General features: G+C 57.0%; 1 protein-coding gene and 1 long non-coding RNA gene across 3 annotated transcripts in view; one reads left to right on the top strand and one right to left on the bottom strand.

Annotated features, from left to right (window-relative positions):
• Positions 1-16056, top strand: part of Synpo2 (synaptopodin 2) — a 142507-nt gene extending 126451 nt beyond the window's left edge. The window contains exon 5 of one of the 2 annotated variants that reach the window (XM_040292912.2): positions 12869-16056. In XM_040292912.2, the coding sequence (XP_040148846.2) occupies positions 12869-13405 (537 nt within the window). In that variant the 3' untranslated portion in view covers positions 13406-16056. The remainder of the gene's footprint in view (positions 1-12868) is intronic. The other variant, XM_078022187.1, reaches the window with a different exon arrangement.
• On the bottom strand, positions 2570-5228 carry LOC120892625 (uncharacterized). The gene is made up of 2 exons (XR_013426201.1): positions 4204-5228; positions 2570-3454 (listed from the first exon to the last, which is right to left on the bottom strand). It is a non-coding gene; the product is annotated as an uncharacterized LOC120892625 (long non-coding RNA).
• Positions 16057-18578: the final 2522 nt, after the last annotated feature.

Below are 18578 nucleotides of genomic sequence, written 5' to 3'. Positions count from 1 at the left end.
CACAACACCAGGGCTGAGTGCCCGGCCCAGGAGAGGAGGGTATGAGGAGCCACTGCTCAGCTTCTCCTGCAGCCAGGTGTTCCCCACGTCACCTGGAGCTGGGGGCCAGATGGCTCATTCAGCAGCCGCCCAGCTGCAGCAGTGGGCTCGGGTGGGTGTGTGGCCTCCCTGCCCGTGAGTCCTGCAGAACTGGGACCCGCTGCCCGAGCCCACTCAACTGTGGAGCCTGTCTGCACAGGCCCAAGGTTTGGCCTGTCCAGTCACTTTGGGAAGGGATCAGTCACAAAGCCAGAGATGAAGTACAAGTGAGTCTGTGTGAACCCCCGGATTCTCCCAGTTTCTAATTTGGGGATGAACAGGGGATCTTTGTGACATAAAAGGAGGGGCTCCCCTACTGTATCACTCGGGGGCTTCCTTACCAGTGGTGAGTTGGCACTGAGCTAGTCTGCTCCAAAACCACCCTGACCCGGGGCGTTTCCACAGGGGTCATCCCAGACAGGGGACCTCCAGGGTCCAGCATTTCGAGGCTCACACTGCCCACAGTAGCCCCTGGGACCTGGGACCTGGGAGCCGCCCTGGGTGTGCCAGGCAGCAGAGCCCCTGGGGTTCCCCACTCTTTCCCCCAGAGACTCCAGCAAGGGTACACTGACACCCACGTTCTCCCAGGTCTCATGGCTACTTTGAAAACACCTGCACAGGCACCAGGGACCTAGGTCCCGAGGGTAGGTCCTGCCTGCACTGGCTCTAGGGTCAGGAGGCCGCGGGTTAGTCATGAGGCCACGTGTGCTCACAGAGCGTGGCTGCCCGTGGGAGACAGGTGCCTCTGGGCCCTCTGCAAGCCTTGGCCACGTTAGAGCACCAGTGGCGTGAGGACTTTCAGATGGGAAAGCGCAAGTGGAGGAGAACCAGGGGCCGTTCTGAGCCAGGAGGCTGAGACTCACCACTCAGTGGTCCAGCCACAGCACCCTGACCACCAGGGTGCCCCAGCTCTCGTGATGCAGTGGACGTGGGTCACAATGGAGGCAGTTGCTCACCAGAGGCAAACAGCAAACAAGTCTCATAGTTGACAATTATGTCACCTTCTAAACAAATGTGATAAGTCATTGAAAAAGCTCAGAGTTCCACAGTTCCCAGGGTCAGAGAGACAGGGCGCATCGGGGAGAGCTGCAGGTTTTGTTTCCATGGGCCTCTCTGCTGACCTCACAGTCCAGGAGGAGAAGGTCCGCATTTCCTGGTTTCCCTGGGTGGATATTCACTTCGACACCCACCGCCGCCAGCAGCCAGCACCCAGCACCAGGGCCAGCTAGCATATCATCAGGGCCCGGCTGATTGGCACCAGGCAGAGTAGGGAAAGACAAGATCCTCCAAGTCTGATAACAATATTGAGAAAAGATGTTTCCACATTTATAAATTTAAAAACAGCTACGATTTGATTTGGGGGAACTGAAAGGTAACCACTTCTTCCCTGAGCTGCTCACGACTGGGTGAGAGAAGCTCGCACCTTCCCAGCACAGAGGCATCCCCAATGGTTAGGAGCAGGCTGTGGCCACACCAGGCCCCAGCAGAGCCTGCGCCCCAGCCAGACCTACACTCCAGCCACCCCTGCACCCAGCCATTTGACCCCCAGCCACGCCTGCCCCCCAGCCAGGCCTGCATGCCAGCCACCCCTGCACCCAGCCACACCTGCACCCAGCCAGGCCTGCACCCCAGACACCCCTGAACCCAGACACCCCTGCACCAAACCATACTTGTACCCCAGCAAAGCCTGTGCCCCAGATACCCCTGAACCCAGCCACCCCTGCACCCCAATGGCCCTTCTCCCCGCCAGTCCTTCTTCCAGCCACTCCTTTGCCCTGGCCAGGCCTGCCTCCTGCTAATTGGGAGATGTGAAACAAACCACCCGGTAACTCAGCTCTGAAGTGAAAGGTGCTGCAGGGCAAGTCCTCAGCACCTCCGGTGTGGATGTCACCCTGCAGTGCCCCCACCAAAGAGCTGCTGTTCCAAAAGCTTCCAAGGAGGAAAATGGTAACTAAATCAGTTCTTTTGTGGTCTCTGTTAGCATGATCTCCAGGTTAAGGGACCTGCCACAACTAAGGGGCAGCAGAAGCAGTGCCTGTGGGCGCTGATGCCAGCATCAGGGCTCTGCTCTCCGGAGTGTGGCAGCTGGAAGCCCCGCCCGGCTTCCCTGCGTCCTGGGATCTGCAGCAGTTGGCACGCACAGCTGCCCCATCCCTGCCTCCAGCTCCGCCCTAGGACAAAGGGTCAGCAACCTGGCCGGCGCAGAGTAACTGATCCCCTTGCCTGAGGAATACAGTCCCTCTCCAAAAATGGAAAGGGCGAAACCTCGGTTGGCCCAGAGCACCCCCCCCAGGGCAAAAGGCGAGGACAGTTCTCAGAAGCCCAGTGACCCATGTGGTGAGGAACCTGACATTCCAGCTGCCTTTCAGGCCCAGGGGACTTTTGTGGCTTTTCTGATACTTCTAGAATCTTCTAGAATGCTTCTGGAGTCAGAAGCAGAGGTCAGGGCTGATCTTGAGAAAAAAAATCAAAACAGCTGAGTTCTGGAAGCTTTGTCTGAATCCAAAGTAACTTTGTTTCAAATACAATTAAATTGATACAGTTTAGTTTTTCTTTTGTGACCTTTAGTTACATTAAAACAGGTCCTCTCTGCGCAGGGCTGGCTTTCTTCCCTGAGGACCTCTTGGACTCCTGGGGCCATCCTCAAAGTGGCCGCAGCGCTGACTTCAGGCCTCCAAGTGAGGTTAGGGTGGGGGTTGGCTTCTGGCTGTTTTTAACCACCCTGGGGTCGGTGGAAGGTGGCACGACCCTGCGCTCTGTGCTCCTGTTCGCCAGATGGTGCTCATGGCCATTCTTCGTGCCAGCCCCGTGGGAGTTGGCATCTTTTGAAACCTGTTAGGAAACACCCACTGACCCATCCCAGCTCTTGGTGGGCGAGGGCGCTGAGCAGAGTCAGGCCAGTGTGCAGGAACTGGGGGCTTTGCGCTTCCGCGGCGGAGGGCTCCCCTTCCTGCAGCATGCTCCTTCCGGGCAAGCTGCCACCTTCCGTGTTTCCACCAGTTTTCCCGTTGTCATTCCCAGCAGGACGATTGGGTCCCTGCAGGCCTCAGAAGTGCTAGCTGCATCTGTGACACACACGGGGTGACCTGCTGCCCCGCTCGGGTCTCTTGGTCAGCTTTGCCCTTTGAAGCCTGGCATTTTCCTGCTGGTGGGCAGGGACACCAGGCCTGTCAGTGCCGGTGCTCCTGTCTGGGTCCTATGGGTGCTGCAGGGAGGGCTGGCCTGGTGGTTCAGCAGCCAACGCCGCCCAGGAGGCCACAGCAGTTCTCCAGCTGCAGGTGCTTCCTGGTGGCATTCCAACTCGCTGTGTTTGAATACGGCCTGGGGATGTGATTTCAGCTGACCCTGGGCCTCTGATCAGATGAGATAACTACCTCTGGGAAGAGACCGGCACCCTCTTATCACCTGGAGACAGGACTGTCCCAAGTTCCAGGTTTTTTTGCTTATCTCTGGGAAAAGCCCTCCTACGCCTCCTGCCCCCCCCCCCCCCCCCCCGACCTAGAGCCTGTTATCACTCATCAGAAATGTTCTTACTCTTAACTAACTTGGCAGTAATAAAACATCCTTATCATGGGATCTAGGCTCAAGGGAAATTCTGAAGCACTTTGAATGCTGATTAACTTTTAAAAACAAAAAAGGAAGTGTAACTATGAAATGGCCACAAGTGAAAGAAAGTTCACACACTTTGAACACCACAGGGAAATGCCCAGCTCCTAGGAGGGGCAGGGTGGGCCCTGCAGGAACAGGACCTCCTGTGGCAGCTCTGACCAGCTTGTTTTCAAACCTGCACCCAAAGCCAAGAAGATGGTGCTGTGTCTATAAATCCATCATGTGAGGCCCGTTTGACCTCTTGGCAGTGGCAGAGAAAAGACAAGAGAGGGCTGGGGTCTACAGGAGAGAGAGTGAGGGGAGCCCTGGTTCCTGATCACTGGTCTGCTGATGTCTTTAAAGGACTCACCTGCGTTTTCCTGGACAATTATGAAAGAGGCACGGTTAAGGATGAGGACCCGAATGCTCTGATACCTTAGGCTTATTTACAATAAATTTTGTGAATTATTCTACTTGTCAAAAAACAAACAAATTAAGGACAAACTGGGGAAACGGCCATGAAGGGGGGAGCTGTACCCGCTGTTGGAGCGTCCGCTGGTTCTCTGGAGGCTCAAGCAGCCTGGGAGGAGCGTGAGTGGCTCTCGGGTGCCCAGGAGGATCTCTGTTCCCTGGTGTTTTGTTGCCTCCGGAAGTTGTCACTTGAGGCTAAAACTGCAGGTCAGGAGGTCCAGAGGGTTGATGTGGGTGTGGTATTTGCAGAAACCTGATTCTCAAGGTTTCTATAAATTGGTTGACACACTGGAACGTTGGGACTGAAGGTAACTCACCTGATTAGCACTTGGAGTAGTCAGCAACACCCGACATCCTGTCGACGGAGGCGGACTTCGGGGCGCATGGAGCTGTGTGGTGGGTGTGTGGCCACAGAGTGTTACCTGGCTGATAATCACACCTGGCAGTTCTGAGACTCCCGGGAAGCTGTGCCAATGGACCACAGCTGTAGTGACAGCTAGTGCCAGGCCAAAATCAAATATTAGTTCTCTAATTTTTAAAATCAAACAAGCAGACCAGCATTCTTCATCCCCTTGAGCCTTAATGACAGGCTGTAAGTACAGCTGAGGTCAGTGTTTCCAAATAAAGGAAAAACTTCTGACTTTGAAGAGATGGACCTTGGACGCTTCTGATGAAAGATATTTCTAAATTTCCCATTTGTATTTGAAAAGCACAAGCTCATGATTGTCATTGTATATGCCCTTTGATCCGATGCAGCTGCCCAGGGTCATAACAGCTCTGTTGGAAATCCCATCTGTTTTGTGGCACTTTGCAACTCTGAAACCAAATGATGTACACAAAATCATATGATTACTATCAGATTCCTGCAAACAAGAAAGGTACCAGGAAACGACACTTGCCACCCAGCGGGATGTGGCGAGTGGGCCAGGCGCTCATCGCGGCTGCCCTCCCCTCTGCTGAGTAGCCCGTGGCTGAAGCCTGCCTCGAAGGAGTCGGATTATCACACCAACTTGAACCTTCCCTCTAGGGCCGTGTTTTGAACGAAGGTCACACACACATCACGGGGCAGCGAATCTCAGGTTCCCCAGGGCCCAGCCTGTGAATGGAAGGATGTGTTTAACCTGGGAAGGCCACAGGCAGGAACCAAGGACAACGATGGAGGGAGTGGGGCCCCCTGGGCTGCAGGCCTCACCTGGAAACCACAGCACGGATGACCAGTTGTCCACGGCGGTCTCACCCTGAGCACTGCGGCTGGCCTGGGCGTCGAGCGGACCTGGGTGTTGGGTGGATGCGTGCGTTTCTTAGACTGCTGCTGCTGCGGACGCTCTGAGCTGGAGTTTCCTCTGCTGTGCCAGGCTTTGCTGGGGGCCATCAGCTCGCTTGCAAACACAGGTGCCTGATCCACAAGCCACGGCCTCCCTCATCCTCCCACCCTTCCAGGGTGGTGAAGCACGTCCAGCTGCGAAGGAGGAGAGAGGATGGGCTGTGGGCTTTGTCTGGGAAAGGGGGGCATTTAGATCAGTGGACACTGCAGCTGTGGTCGTGGGGTCTCGAGTGCCCCTAGCGAGGAACAGGTGTGTTCCTGCTGCAGCCTCCGAGGTCTCTGTTCCCGAGTACCCAGGCCCCCAGTCTCGGGAAGTCCCTCTCCAAAGCCTCCCCCAGGGCACAGCTGCGGCAGGCGGCAGCCCAGCACCCTTAGCTGAATGTGGAAGTTAGGTTTTCACTGTGGGAAGGGTGAAATCTCAGTCTTTGGCACCCACTCCCCATTTTCTCTGTGGTGCGGATCCATACCCAATCATCTTTAAATCTTCTGAGATTTAACAGTAAAGATGAAATTGAAATTTCAGTTTAAAATTTAAATTTTAATTTATTTAAGTAAATAAATTTAGATTTCAAAATTGTACTTTATTTCAATTTTGAAATATAAAATTGCATTTCAAAACTGTATTTTGAAATGTATTTTAAAATTTTATTTTCATGTTCAGACCAATAAGCAGACTTCCATAAAAATATGCTTAAATGAGGCCTTCTCCCCCAAAATAAATAAATAGCAGCTTCAGCTACTTAAATAGAACACAGTCTGAGTCAATGGAAGTATTTTTACAGGTTATAATTTGTAGAGGGACATGCTTGGCTTTGGGAATAAATGAGATAAAAATGGCTGCTCCAGTCGTCTCTGCACCAGCAGATTCAGTGGATTGTATGGCCTCTGGCTTCAGTCCGCCCACTTCCCCAGGCAGACGCTCATGCTGGCTGTGTGCCCTGTCTGTCTGTCACCTGACTGCCCAGCATTCTTTCCTCATTGGCAAGAGGAGGCTGGGGTTGTGGAGAGGCTGATCTAGGTGACAGTGGAGATGACAGCGGAGGTGACAGGCAGAGAGTGCTCGGAGCTGCCCTGGAACGGAGCAGTTCACTGGGAGGCAGAGGGTGTGCTGCTCAGAAGGCTCCCAGCACAGACCTTCCTGACCTCAAACCGGGTGTGGCCAGTCCCGTCCTTTTAGGACAAAAGGTTAAAATCATCAAGAAGCAGGTCAGCCCCAGCCCTGGCGGGCGCTGCCCAGCCTGCAGGGCTGATGCCACTTCAGAGGCCACGCTCTGTCCTATTTTTAGTGTGGCAGCACCACCTGCCTTCGCAGCTGCCTCTTGAACAAAAGGTTCTGCCAGGCCTCTGACACCTCTGGGCCCCGCGGTGCCTCTGCGCGGCAGCCAACCCGGCGTTTGTGCTGAGTGGCGTGATCTGTAAGCACCGCCTCTCCTCCACCCCAAACCTTGAGCTGGAGCCGACATCACTCCCGTTTCACAGCCACGGGCAGCGTAAGAAGAGGCAGAGACGCGCGCCCCGGCAGGACGTCCAGGGTCACTGCCTGGTAGCACACGCTGCCGGCCGTTAACCCCAGCCCCTCTCTTGAGGGCTCTCCTTCCAATGTGAAATACAGCTGCAAGTCCCCTGTGGCCAGGTGGCCAATCAGGGCAGAGCTAGGCTGAGACAGGGTCTGACTTGACCTGCAACTATTTAAAGCAAGTGGTCACTTGGCCACTTCTCTACTCCAAAACAGGGGTGTTAGTCCAGATTCTCTGCTCTGCTTTTGGCAGGCAGAATAACCTGTAGCTTGTGCCTGGAGGAATGGGCTCTGTCCTCCACTCTCTAGGTGAGAGAGCCACATGGAATTTCCAGAACTCCCCTTGGTGGAAGCTCATGGGATCTACCCAGGAGGGTGGGTTCCAGGGAGGTGGAGGGAGGGGCTCCTACCTGACCCCTGGTCCCACCTGGCCTTACTCGAGGGGAACGTTGGTCCTGCACTCAGAGGCCTCTTGGTCTCCAGGTATAAATTTCCCCCAGGCCCTGGACGGCCTCTGCTGCCAGGAGCCTGTGGCCACAGCCACCTGAGGAGCCCGAGTGCCCAAGGAGCAGTGAGCTGCCCTCCAGCACCCGCCGTCAGCCGCGACCCAAAGCCATGTGGGCCCTCTCGCTCCAGCCTAGCGGTGTCAGCCCCCCCCCCCCCCCCCCCGGCTCCCTCTTCTCAGGTCTTGGTTTTAAATCTCATAATCATGTATTTCAGACTTTCTTTTGGATTCTTGCAGAACTCTCTGAGACTTCACTTGTGGAAGAGAACCAAGTTGACACTCTTAAACTTCCATTTATTGAACCATTTATTTGCATGTTAAAATCTTCTGTTTAGAAAACCTGACTTACCTGTGTGTCTTGCTGCCTGGGACTTGGGGTGCCTGTGGGCAGGCACAGAGGGAGGGAGGCTGCTTCTGCACCCAGGGCCCGTCTGGCAAGCTGACCAGAGGTTTCCGTGAGGACCCTGCCTCTTCTGCTGGTGGCCGTGCAGGACAGACAGGGCAGCCTGGCGTCTGAGTAGGGACCCAGGGCCACGGGGCAGGAGTCACGCTGGCCTCTGGGGCATGGTGTTCCCCACAAGGAATCGACAGTCCTGAGGCCTGAGTATGCCAGTGTATCAGGGACAGCCAGGGACAGCAGCGAGGTGGGGCTGCAGCAGGCTCAAGGTCTTGTACAGGTTAGTGGAAGGACCGTGGTTTTCTCGTCTTTGAAATGAGAAGCCAGTGAGGGTTTTGATCAGAGAACTGAGTGACAGAGTCTAGCAGGTTTTCAAGGACAGTGTGGGGTGGCACGTTGAGAGTGAACCAGGGAACCAGCAGGACTAGGGAGACCAAGGGGGACTGAAGTGGCAATCAGGCCACACCATCTGGGGGCTTCTCCAGGGTAGTGCCCCGCAGGTCAAGAGCTGGCCAGACACTGGGGACCTGGTGAACTCACGAGTGGGCCAGGTGGGCAGGTCGGGTGTGGGCATGAGGCGACAGGAGTTAGTGTGGGCTCCCGGAGTGTGGCCTCCGGTGGACATGGCGGTCTCCTGCTTCCTGAGCGCTGTGTCCACTGGTGCCCCCTTGCTCTTCAGAGATCCCAGCCAGTGCCTCACGAGCAGAGCACAGGAGCAGTGAGCTCCTGCTCCTGCTGGCTTCTCCAAGCCTCGGGAAACCTGCTCACGCTAAAGCAACGTCCAGGACCGTTTTGTGAGGACGGAGCCACGGCGACTGGACTGAGGCTCCGCTGCAGACCTTTTCTCTTGTGTAAGCAGGACTTTGGCCAAGAGAGTGCTTTACCTTTCAGGTTATGATACAGACTGTTTGAACCTAAAACATGAGTCCTATTAGGTTTCTTTGTCTTTTAGGACTATCTATAGGGCTCTAGAATTCGCTCTGGGTCCTCAGGAAAACCTCAGGAGGCTGCCCTGGGAGGTCCGATGGGCTCTCAGGTGGCCTCATGAGGCAGGTAGCTAAGGCGCACCGGAGGAGGGTGTGGATGAGGCCACCTGGGGCTGCAAGGGAGGATGGCATCGGCTGAAAGGGGCCCTTCTGCTGCACACGGACCCCACGTTTCGCCCTGAGCAACTAAATGTGGCTCTCCTTGCTCCCAGGCACGGGCCACTTACTTGCTGCAACAAGTGCCAGGAAGTCAGCATTAATTAACTCAAACTGAATTACACGTAAATGACCTATCCGGCATTTCTGTGACCTCGTTCTGTCTAGTCTGCGCAGATCCTGATCTCCTCCCACCAGTGGTCGACCCAGCAACTTGGGCTTTCACTGCAGACACGGTGCAGGGTCAGATCGCGGCCCCTCGGCCCACACCCTCGGCTTCCGCTCGTGACCCGCTGTGCAGCAGGCCTCCTGTCCACCCAGTCTGATTAAGGCTGAGGTCGGAAGACATCTGCGTAGAGGCCCTGGGGAGAGTCGGAAGCACCAGGAGTTGGTGTGTCCGGGGGATCTTGTGTTACTGTGCATCACGATAAACCAGCGAGAGACCAGCAGGCGCCACCCTGGGCTGATGCTCAGAGAAGCAGGGCAAGCTCTGAGCAGCATTGGCTGCGTCATCTGCTGCGAGACTCGGCCATGGTGTGGGTGGCATCTGGCCTCAGGTCCTGGGTTGGTTCTGGAGTGGACACTTGTGTTCCAACATCCTCTCACAGGGATCAGGACCCGGATCGGCGCTGGCCTTCCTAGCCGGCTGGGGGAGACGGGCTCAGTCTTCTCTCCCAGGTTGAAGAGGGAAAGGTGGCAGCAAAGAGCGTCCTCCAGACACCTCCAGTGGCAGGGAGCTGGCAGCCAGGGGAGAGCGCTGCAGGGGTGGGAGGGGACGTGCCCAGGGACATAGGTCCAGTCGCGAGGGCAGCCCACATCCTGGGAACAGGAAGGCCTGTCCTCTGGGGCAGGGCTGGTGGGGCGTGGGGCTCTGTTGTGCGGGAAGATGGGCGTTATGAGACACATTCCTTGGAATTTATTCATGGAAACACATTCCATTCCACTTTTAGCCTACATTTCATTTTCTAAAAAAGCAGAGAGTTTTGTTCTGCTGAAAAGGATATGTAGATATCACAGGGCACTGGAGTAGACGCTCCACTCGGGAACCCTGGGTTGGAGTTTCCTGTTCTGGAGTGAAACTCCAGGTGGAGGTACAGACTATATAAAGAAGGAGGAAGCAGACACCCTCCCAGACTCTGGAGCCCCTGGCCAGGTCCAGGTAGCCAAGGAGACAGGCATGGCAAGGAGGGCCGGCATCCCAAAGAGGAGAGCGAGGTGCCAGGGAGCACGTGTGGGTGCAGTGCAGCCCCCAGCCCTTCACCTCAAGCCACGTGGAGGGAGAACTCGCCTGGGTGCCTGCCGGAGGGTGGGTGGGAGGTCAGAGTGGACTGGGGTCTGAGACCTCTCAGGAAATCCGGAGGGCAGGGAGGCCAATGAACCATTTTGGCAAAAAAGCTGGAAGTTTGCTGCCGTACTCCCTGGGACCACAGCGGGAGGACAGGGAGCTCAGTGGAAACCTCTCTCAGAGTGAGGCCACCTTGGGTGACCTCAGGTAGCTGTGGCGCTGTTCCTACACGGAGCAGAGTGTCACAGGACTGGCCCATGCTTCATTCTCACTGTGTAAGATGTGCAGGCAGGAGGCCAGAGGGGAGGCCCCCGAGGACCTGCCCTGGGAAGGCCGGTGGGACCTGGGTCACAGGGAGCGCTCCCATGTCAAGAGCTTGAATCCTGTGACCACAGGGGCCCACGGGCGCAGTGTCGATGAGTGACGTGCCGGGACTCTGCCATCTCCCTCAGACGTCCAAACCAGAACAGAAGGCGGCCCGAGGTCCCCAGGTCCCTCGCCATTGCTGATGGGGTCTGGCACAGGGCTCGGGTGGGCAGAGAGCAGCACGGCCCGGGGACAGAAGGCCTTGGCCTCAAGGAACAAGACTCAAAAATGGCTCTGGGGAAACAGTTAAAATGAGGGGCCTCGAGAGGCGAGACCAGAGGCTGCAGTATTTGGGGCACAAACAGAAACCAGGAGATACTAAAAAAAATTGCTTATGAATCCCCGGCTCGTCTCCAGCCTAAGGAATTGGCAGCCTGGCCCTCGATTGCTAGCCCGGGGTGTGCCGGGAGTCTGAGGATCTGTGGGAGCAGCTCCCTCTGCCCAGGGAGCCAGCAGCTCCGCTTTCCTCCTGGCCGAGCTGCGGCTTTGCATGTCCCCCATCTGAGGTTCGTGCTGTAAGTCTCAGTGCCCTCTAAAGTCTCTGCAGAAGCCCCACTGGCTCTCGCACTCTCTCGCCTCGAGGCTCCCCGTTCCTCCGCCTGCTTTGCCCTGGTGGGTGTGCACTCCTTAGCGGAAGAGTCGGGCCTGCAGCTGGGATTCACCTGCCGGCGAGGCACTTCCTGGTTTCCTCTGTGCACCAGGTGTTGGGGTTGCTGCTGCACACGGACACGCAGCTCACGCCCCGGGGGGACGACGCTCAGCCAGGGTTGACCGTCACCCGCGTCTACTCAGAGCCTCTGCTGCTTTCTGCAGCCTGGGGTCCCTTTGTCTATTGACGCCCTAACCACCTACTGTCCTTGAGACCTGACCTGCAGGCCCTGGCAGGTGGCCTCTGGCCAGAGACCCAGCCTCAGACACCAGGGACAGGACGATGTCACCCCCTCTTCCCTCACAGCTGTGGGTGGCAGCTACACTTGTCCTGGTGGCACCGGACCTTTGTTTCTCAGTTTAGAAAAGTCCCTATTTGGGGTCAAGATGGAAAACAGTCTTTCTAGAGTGGCCTTCCTGACCTGTTACAGGGAGCCCAGCGGCCCTGTGGGTCTTCTGCAGGGAGGGGACCTGCCCGCCAACCCTGAGCTCCGGAAGAGTCTCTGAAGAGTCTGGCATCCACAGAGTTTCTATTAAATAAGTTGATGATGCCAACACTAAAAATAAGGAATATAGAGCAAGCCCTTAAAAGTCACCCAGCTGCCCGGTGAGAGGATTTGGGACGAGTTCTGGATTAAGACACAAAGGTTAAAGAAAACAGATTTCTGATAGGACTCGACCACTAAGGACAGTCTTAAAGACTCTAAAGAGAACACGTGTCACTTGACCAACGGTTGCTGAACTCATGCCAGCAGGGCCTTTGGTGCAGGGGACGTGGGCTGGCTGCAGGGAGTCTCCTGTGGCCAAGCTGTGAGACAGTCCTGTGGCCGCCAGCAGGCAGGGCCCTAGGGACGCAGAAGGAGCGGCGGGCACCAGGGGCTGAGCGCACTCCCCTTGGTCAGCGGCAGAACACCTGCCAGCAGGGACTGGGCCAGACTCACTCTCCAGGAGGCAGGGTTGGGGTGCCCGGAAGGAAGGGAGGGTCAGAGGAGCCAGCAGAGCAGCTGTCTGCAGGGAAATGAGGACCAGGTGACCCTCCCCCAGGACAGCTCGGGTGGGCTGGGAGGGCCAGCCCTGGGGCACCAGCCCGCCCACTCTGCAGGGGAGCTCTGGCTTATATTTTCCCTGCTCAGCCGCCGACCACTGTGGGGCAACAGGTCCAAAGTTACCAGGAAAAAGTGAAAGGCCTGGTGGCTTAGGGCCCACTTGCAGGGTTTCCAACAGGTTTGTTTATTCTGTACCAGGCGGACAGGCGTGGAATGTGGACATGGACACGTGGAGGGGGCTGAGGGGCCCTGCCACAGGCCGGGCCCGGGAAAGACCCAACTGTGGGATCAGAGAGGGAGGGCCACGAGAGCACGTGCAGGCCACGTGGCACACAGAGTTCAAAGGGCAGGCAGCTGAGACTGCCAGACCCAGGATGGACGCGGCCTACATGGCCGGCTGGCAGGGCTTGGTGGTGGTGCTGGGTGCTCTGGAACCGTGGTCGGTGGAAACTGAAACACAGGAGGCTACTAACACCGTCATTAATGCTGTCCTTGCTCCTAGGCCCGTGGGCGCGCCCTTTCTCTCCCTGGAAGACCGGCCCCACCTGCCCTGTCCACAGCACCTCCTTGGCCACAGCAGTCTGCCTTCAGTTACCCTTGCAAGCCACCCAACGGGCTGCAGAGAGCAGGCAGGAGACCGACACCTTGGGAGGCCGCGGCCCAGTCCCCTCTGGGGCTAGTAGATGAGGCCTTCAGGCCCAGGAACATCCAGGAGTCCGTGGTGGCCCACGTGGTCTCAGCAGCCCGGAGGAAGGTGCTTCCTGGGTCCCCAGAGGGCTGGAGAGAGAGGCTGCCACACACCCAGCCGGCTCACCTGGTGGCGTCTGGGAGACAGGAGCCCCCGGTTGCCGCCCTCGCCGGTAGCAGCATGTCCACCAGCTCCTGGTCTGGCCCTCAGTCGCCATATGCATGTCGTGGGCAGGCATCCGGGGACGACTTTGAGATACAGTCCCTGGAGACCAGGTCTGACTACTGCCTACCAGCAGCCGGCTGCAACTACCACCCGCAGCCGCGGGCGTGGAGACGGCAGTGGAAGTAGAGGACCCACAGCGGCAGCCATCACCCTGTGGCAGGCACGTGGGTGCCTCTGCTGTCCCGCAGGGTGGGCTGTCTCCCAACCCCGTTGGATCTTGTGGCCTTTCCTGAGCCGGTGCCTGACTGGGTACTCACAGTGTGTCTCACTCACTGCCGGCACATGGAGAATGTCGTGGAAGAAAAAGCAGATTCTGCACTGATGTTCTGGGACTCACATGTCACTCAAAATCTTAATTCTGTTGACAAGGGGCACAATGCACACCACCTGCCCAGAGAAGGGGCAATCAGGACTGTCCTCCAAGTGCCTTCGTCCAGGAAGACACTGGCCACACATGTGCTGATCACTAGCTGCAGCAGAAGAGGCACTTGGGGGATCTTACCAAAAGATGCAAATGAGCAACGATGGCACACCAGAGGATCTCCTTGGTACCCCAGATATTTCCCTAGTCTTTCTCTGAAACATTTTTAAGTTTAACAAAACTCACACTTTTTAAAAGACTGACACACAAGAGTTCACAGAGCACATAAGAACAAGACTTTGCACGTTTCAGGTGGGCTTTTGGAGTGAAGGGTGTAACGGATGGAAAACAGAAGGGCTTGGAGGTAGACTGGTCCTCACCTGTTTGAACCTGGCAACCGGACACAGGAATGGACCCCCGGTTCAGTGGTCCTCAAGGGTCAGATGGGAAGGCTGTGGTCTGCTCTGGGGACCCCCTGGCTCTCATGCCGGAGAGTCTCGCCCGCAGAGCACCTGTGGTGCGTGGCTGGGCTCAGCAGCAGGAAGGGCAGGAAGGCGATCCTGGTCACTGAGGTGTCCTCTGGGTCCCAGCAGGAATCTCCAGGGTGGGTTTGTGTCACGTGTGAGGTGGAAGGAGGACTGAGGTGCAGAAGGAAACCGTGAGTGGGCACCAGGATGTGCAGAGGAACGTGCTGACGTGCAGCAGAGGGGACAGCTACTGGGTGACAGAGAATGGGCTACAGAAGGCCCAAAGCGGTGCTTCTCTGGGAATGGCCACTGGACGTTCAGAGGAGGTGAGAGAGCTGAGGCTCGAGCCTCGTTAGCACACGGGGTGTGGACCCCGTGCTTCTCCTCATGGCCATGACCACCAGGTGTCCCCCCGGTGAGGTCCAGCCCTCTATGGCCTGAGCAAGTGTCCAGTCACTGAAAGTTTGAAACTTTGAGGGTTCACCTCTGTGGCGAGCTTGCTTGTGGTACTTTCAACTCCCGAGCCCTCTGCCTGCTGGCTTCTTGTCACGTGAAGGTATGATCCACAGACAGGAGCTGATTAAAAGTGCCAGGGCACACATGATCCCCCCCTGGAAGGCGGAAGAGAAGTTGAGGAGTCAGCAGGTTCCATCAGGGGTGAGAGTAGCCAGAGGCTGCTCCGTCCAGTTAGGCAGAACAAAAAAGATGCAAACTTTTCAAAGTTTTATTGTTAAATTATCTTAAGTTGATAAAGAGCTAATTCTCTCAAAGTATAAGACATACTTATTGGCTCCAAAGAGTTTTTACAGAATCCTAAAAAGCCATGCCTGGTGTGTGTGTTAGTATGTTGGCAAATCCTCTAGACACTCACGTCATACTCACGTGGTTTGAAATTTGTTATGGTGGAGGGATCTCCTGGCATAGCCGGTCTTAGGAGGTGAGGGACTTAGACCTCACTTGCTAGGGCCGGTTCTGTTTGTCTGCTTCTTCTAGAAGTGCTCAGGTTGTGTCCACTAGGTGCACACGTGATGCTCATGGCTAGACTCACTGCAGGGTGAGGGAGGCACAGGCCACACAGACCTGGCTGAGGTGCACCTCTTCCTGCCTGTGTCACGTCACCTGGCAGACAGAGGCAGGAGTCACGCAGGTCTCTCTGACGTCCGTGGTTTGTCCACAGTCGGAGCTTCGAGAGGTCACACCTTCCAGTGCTCTGAGGCCACTCTGCGGGAGCACTGTCTCGGTCTCACAGAAGCTCCGGGGACTGAGGCAGGACTGAGGCCACGCCTGCCCCACCGAGGTCCCATTCTCCCGGCACAGATTAGGTCACTGTTTCTCACAAAACTGGAATGAGCTGGCTCCGAACAAGGGCCCCCCAAGGAGAAAACCACAGCCCAGGACACAGACCACGGAGGGCTCCCTGCATGAGCGATCACGGGGAGAGGCGTGTTCTGTGCACCTGCACGCCTTCTTGGGACATCGCGACGTCATTCCAGGGCCACTCGTCCAGCACTGGCTCGACACTGTGTCTGAGTGTGAGTCCCCGTGTGTGCGCAGCATCTGGCACGATGGTCTAGATTCGCCTACAACTCAGAGTTGGTACCTGCGTGGCTGGCCTCCTGCCGCCCACCTCAGATGGGTCTGGTGCTCGGCCACATCCCATGCGAGGGAAGAGTCGCCATGTCAGGACTGACGGGCTCTCAGCCTGAGCTTCAGACGCGCATCACATGGGCTTAGTTATGATGAGCAGAATCGTAGGGACGTTTCTTTTTTAAGAAAAAGTAGATTTCCACACTAGATTTCTATTCAAAGTAGAAGTAATGACACTATTCACACTTTTCTATTAAAAATTAAAGATGTGTTGTTCTGCTAGTAAGATTGTTCACCCCAAAAGGCTGTATTTAAAAGATGCACACTGAAAATCAAAGTCAGCAATAAACACAACTTGAAAATGAAGACAAGGGGTGTCCTCTTTCCTCATAGAACCGCTTGAGCCACTGTTCACTCCACGTTTACGCCCAGCTGTGGCGCATCTCCTTTGTCTTCCGCAGGGGCCTGCAGCAGCCAGAGGTTCCTGCTGCACGCCCACCTCTGGACTGGGCAGGTGAGGAGTGCTGCACCCTGCAGTGTGAGGAGCCTTTACGCAGACAGGGCCACAGGCAAGGACCCTGCCGTGTCCTGCAGGGGAGACAGGAGCCTTTCCAGGCAGGCGGCCTGGGCCACTGGGGGCCACCAGAGGCAGCCTGGGGAGGTGGGTCCCGCTGAGCGGCCCAGCAGGCTCAGGCTGCACACAGCCAGATGGGCTGCTTTGGGGGTGGAGGCTAATGAGAGACCTGGCTGGACATTCAGGTGGGGAGGTGCAGCAGCCCCCTGCCGCTGGACGGAGCACAGAGTCCTCGTCACTGTCACCGAAAGCTCTTTACAAACTCACCTGCAGAGGTCCTCAGTGCCGCGTGCCAGATGGGAGGTGGGTCCCCACCCACTCGGATGCTGCTCTTGACTGAGTCCTTGCTGAACAGCATCCTGCAGCAGTTCTGGACCTGGCCCCTGCAGAGCCCTGACGCTGGGCACCCAGAGCCAAACCAGCCCCCGGTCCTTTTGGCATTTGCCCTCTGGGCTGGCTCAGCTGACCTCAGTCAAACTGAAGCCCTGTTTCAAGTGAACTCTTTAAACTTTGGCTCTTTCTACACGACATAAAAACCATCTGCTGGAATATGGGCTCCCTGGTCAGTCCCTGACCTGCTGCAAGATTTTAAGGCCTTTTAATTTAATTTAATTTTTTGGTAAATCTAAGTAAAATGGCTATTTTCAGCATTCTGATAAAAAATATTTTTAAAGGGCCAGCATTTGAAAACAAACTTCAAGAAACTCCAAGAAGTTATAAAGATCTAAATGGCTTAAGCGATCCTAGCAGGGCTGGGTGCCTTCTCGGTCGGAGCTTGCCCAGGTGCCTGAGGCTGTTCCCACCCAGCACTGTAGACAGAGGGGCAGAGCGCAGCAGGGATGGACCACTGCAGGATGCTCGTGCCTCTCTGGGAGACCCTCAGCGCCGAGTGGTCCGTGAACTTCACAATATGGTGAGAGGTGGCAGCATCAGCTCCTGGTGGAGCCCAGCTAGGAGACAAGGAGGCTGGGGTCTCTGGCCCAGCTCCCCAGGAGATGGCCATGAGGCCAGCCAGCTGCCCTCACTAACAGGAGCAGCTCTCCACGTGGCCCCGGAAGCCCTGGGTCTGGGTCTCCTCCCACGGCAGCCCACAGGCAGCTCATGGTTTGCAGCATGTCACTCACCACTGGGTGTCTCCAGTCCCTTCTAGAGGCTGGGTCATCCACGCAGGCCCTGGGGAGGGATGCCCAGCCGTCTTCTCTGGGGCCCCGCAGGGCCTTCTTCCTCCTGGACACTGCTGCCACCTTATCAGCCTCCAGCCAGCTCTGCCCCTAGGGGAAGCCCCTCCCTCTCCTCCCAGCATCAGCCTGGGGGGTTCTACTGCTCACGGGAGGTCTGAGCGGCCCTCCAGGAGGACCTGGGCAGTGGAGGTCTGTCCTAAGGTCAGGCTGGCGTGGCAGAGGCAGGGGGCATTTCCTGCTGCTGCCCAGTGTCCCTCCTGGGAAAACTCTGTGGGGCGACTTAGGTGGGAGTGCACTCCTGGGCCCTCCCCCACTCAGGACCCCCATCCAGGCAGGACTGGACACACAGCCATGCTCACACTGCCCACACCTGGACGCAGGAGTCGCAGGAGCTTCACAGCTGCCTCCTGGCCTTCAGCGCTAGCCTGGTTCAGGAGCTGGGCTTGCAGTCCTTCCTGCTGAGCTACATGCCACTCAGCTCAGCCCTCTGCAAGACCAGTGCAGAGGACAGAGGAGAATGACTTTAATCAGGCGGTCAGTAAGGGCACTTCCCGACTCACAGGCAGAAAGCTGTCACTCCTTTCCTTACCCACCTGAGGGTCGCAGCCAGCACTCCTGAGTGGACAGCACAAGAGCAAGCAGAGTGACCCACATGGCACAGAGCCTTCCAGAACCATGCCCCAAGCCTGAGGAGTCGTCCCTTTCCATGAAGAATGGGCAGCCGTGGGGACAGTGCCTGGGGGCAATGGGCAGCCATGGGTACAGTGCCTGGGGGCAATGGGCAGCCGTGGGTACAGTGCCTGGGGGCAATGGGCAGCCGTGGGGACAGTGCCTGGGGGCAATGGGCAGCCGTGGGGACAGTGCCTGGGGGCAATGGGCAGCCGTGGGGACAGTGCCTGGGGGCAATGGGCAGCTGTGGGTACAGTGCCTGGAAAGCAGGTGGTGGGGGCAACGGGCAGAGGGGCCTGTGTCCCCTGGGGCAGCAGTCTCTGAGTGAGTCCCAGCGAGTTGGGAGAGGGCTTCCCCATGCTGTGGCTTGCTTCAAGCGGGGTGTTCCAGTGTGGGGCTCCCGTCGGGGGAGGGGGGATGGGAGAGGTGAGAAAGACCGGCCCCCAGGGCCTCCAGGGCC

Source organism: Ictidomys tridecemlineatus, chromosome 9 (assembly GCF_052094955.1).
Source record: "Ictidomys tridecemlineatus isolate mIctTri1 chromosome 9, mIctTri1.hap1, whole genome shotgun sequence".
Lineage (NCBI taxonomy): Eukaryota > Metazoa > Chordata > Mammalia > Rodentia > Sciuridae > Ictidomys > Ictidomys tridecemlineatus.
Note: the sequence above shows the minus strand (reverse complement) of the source record. Positions and strands in the feature narration are given on the sequence as shown.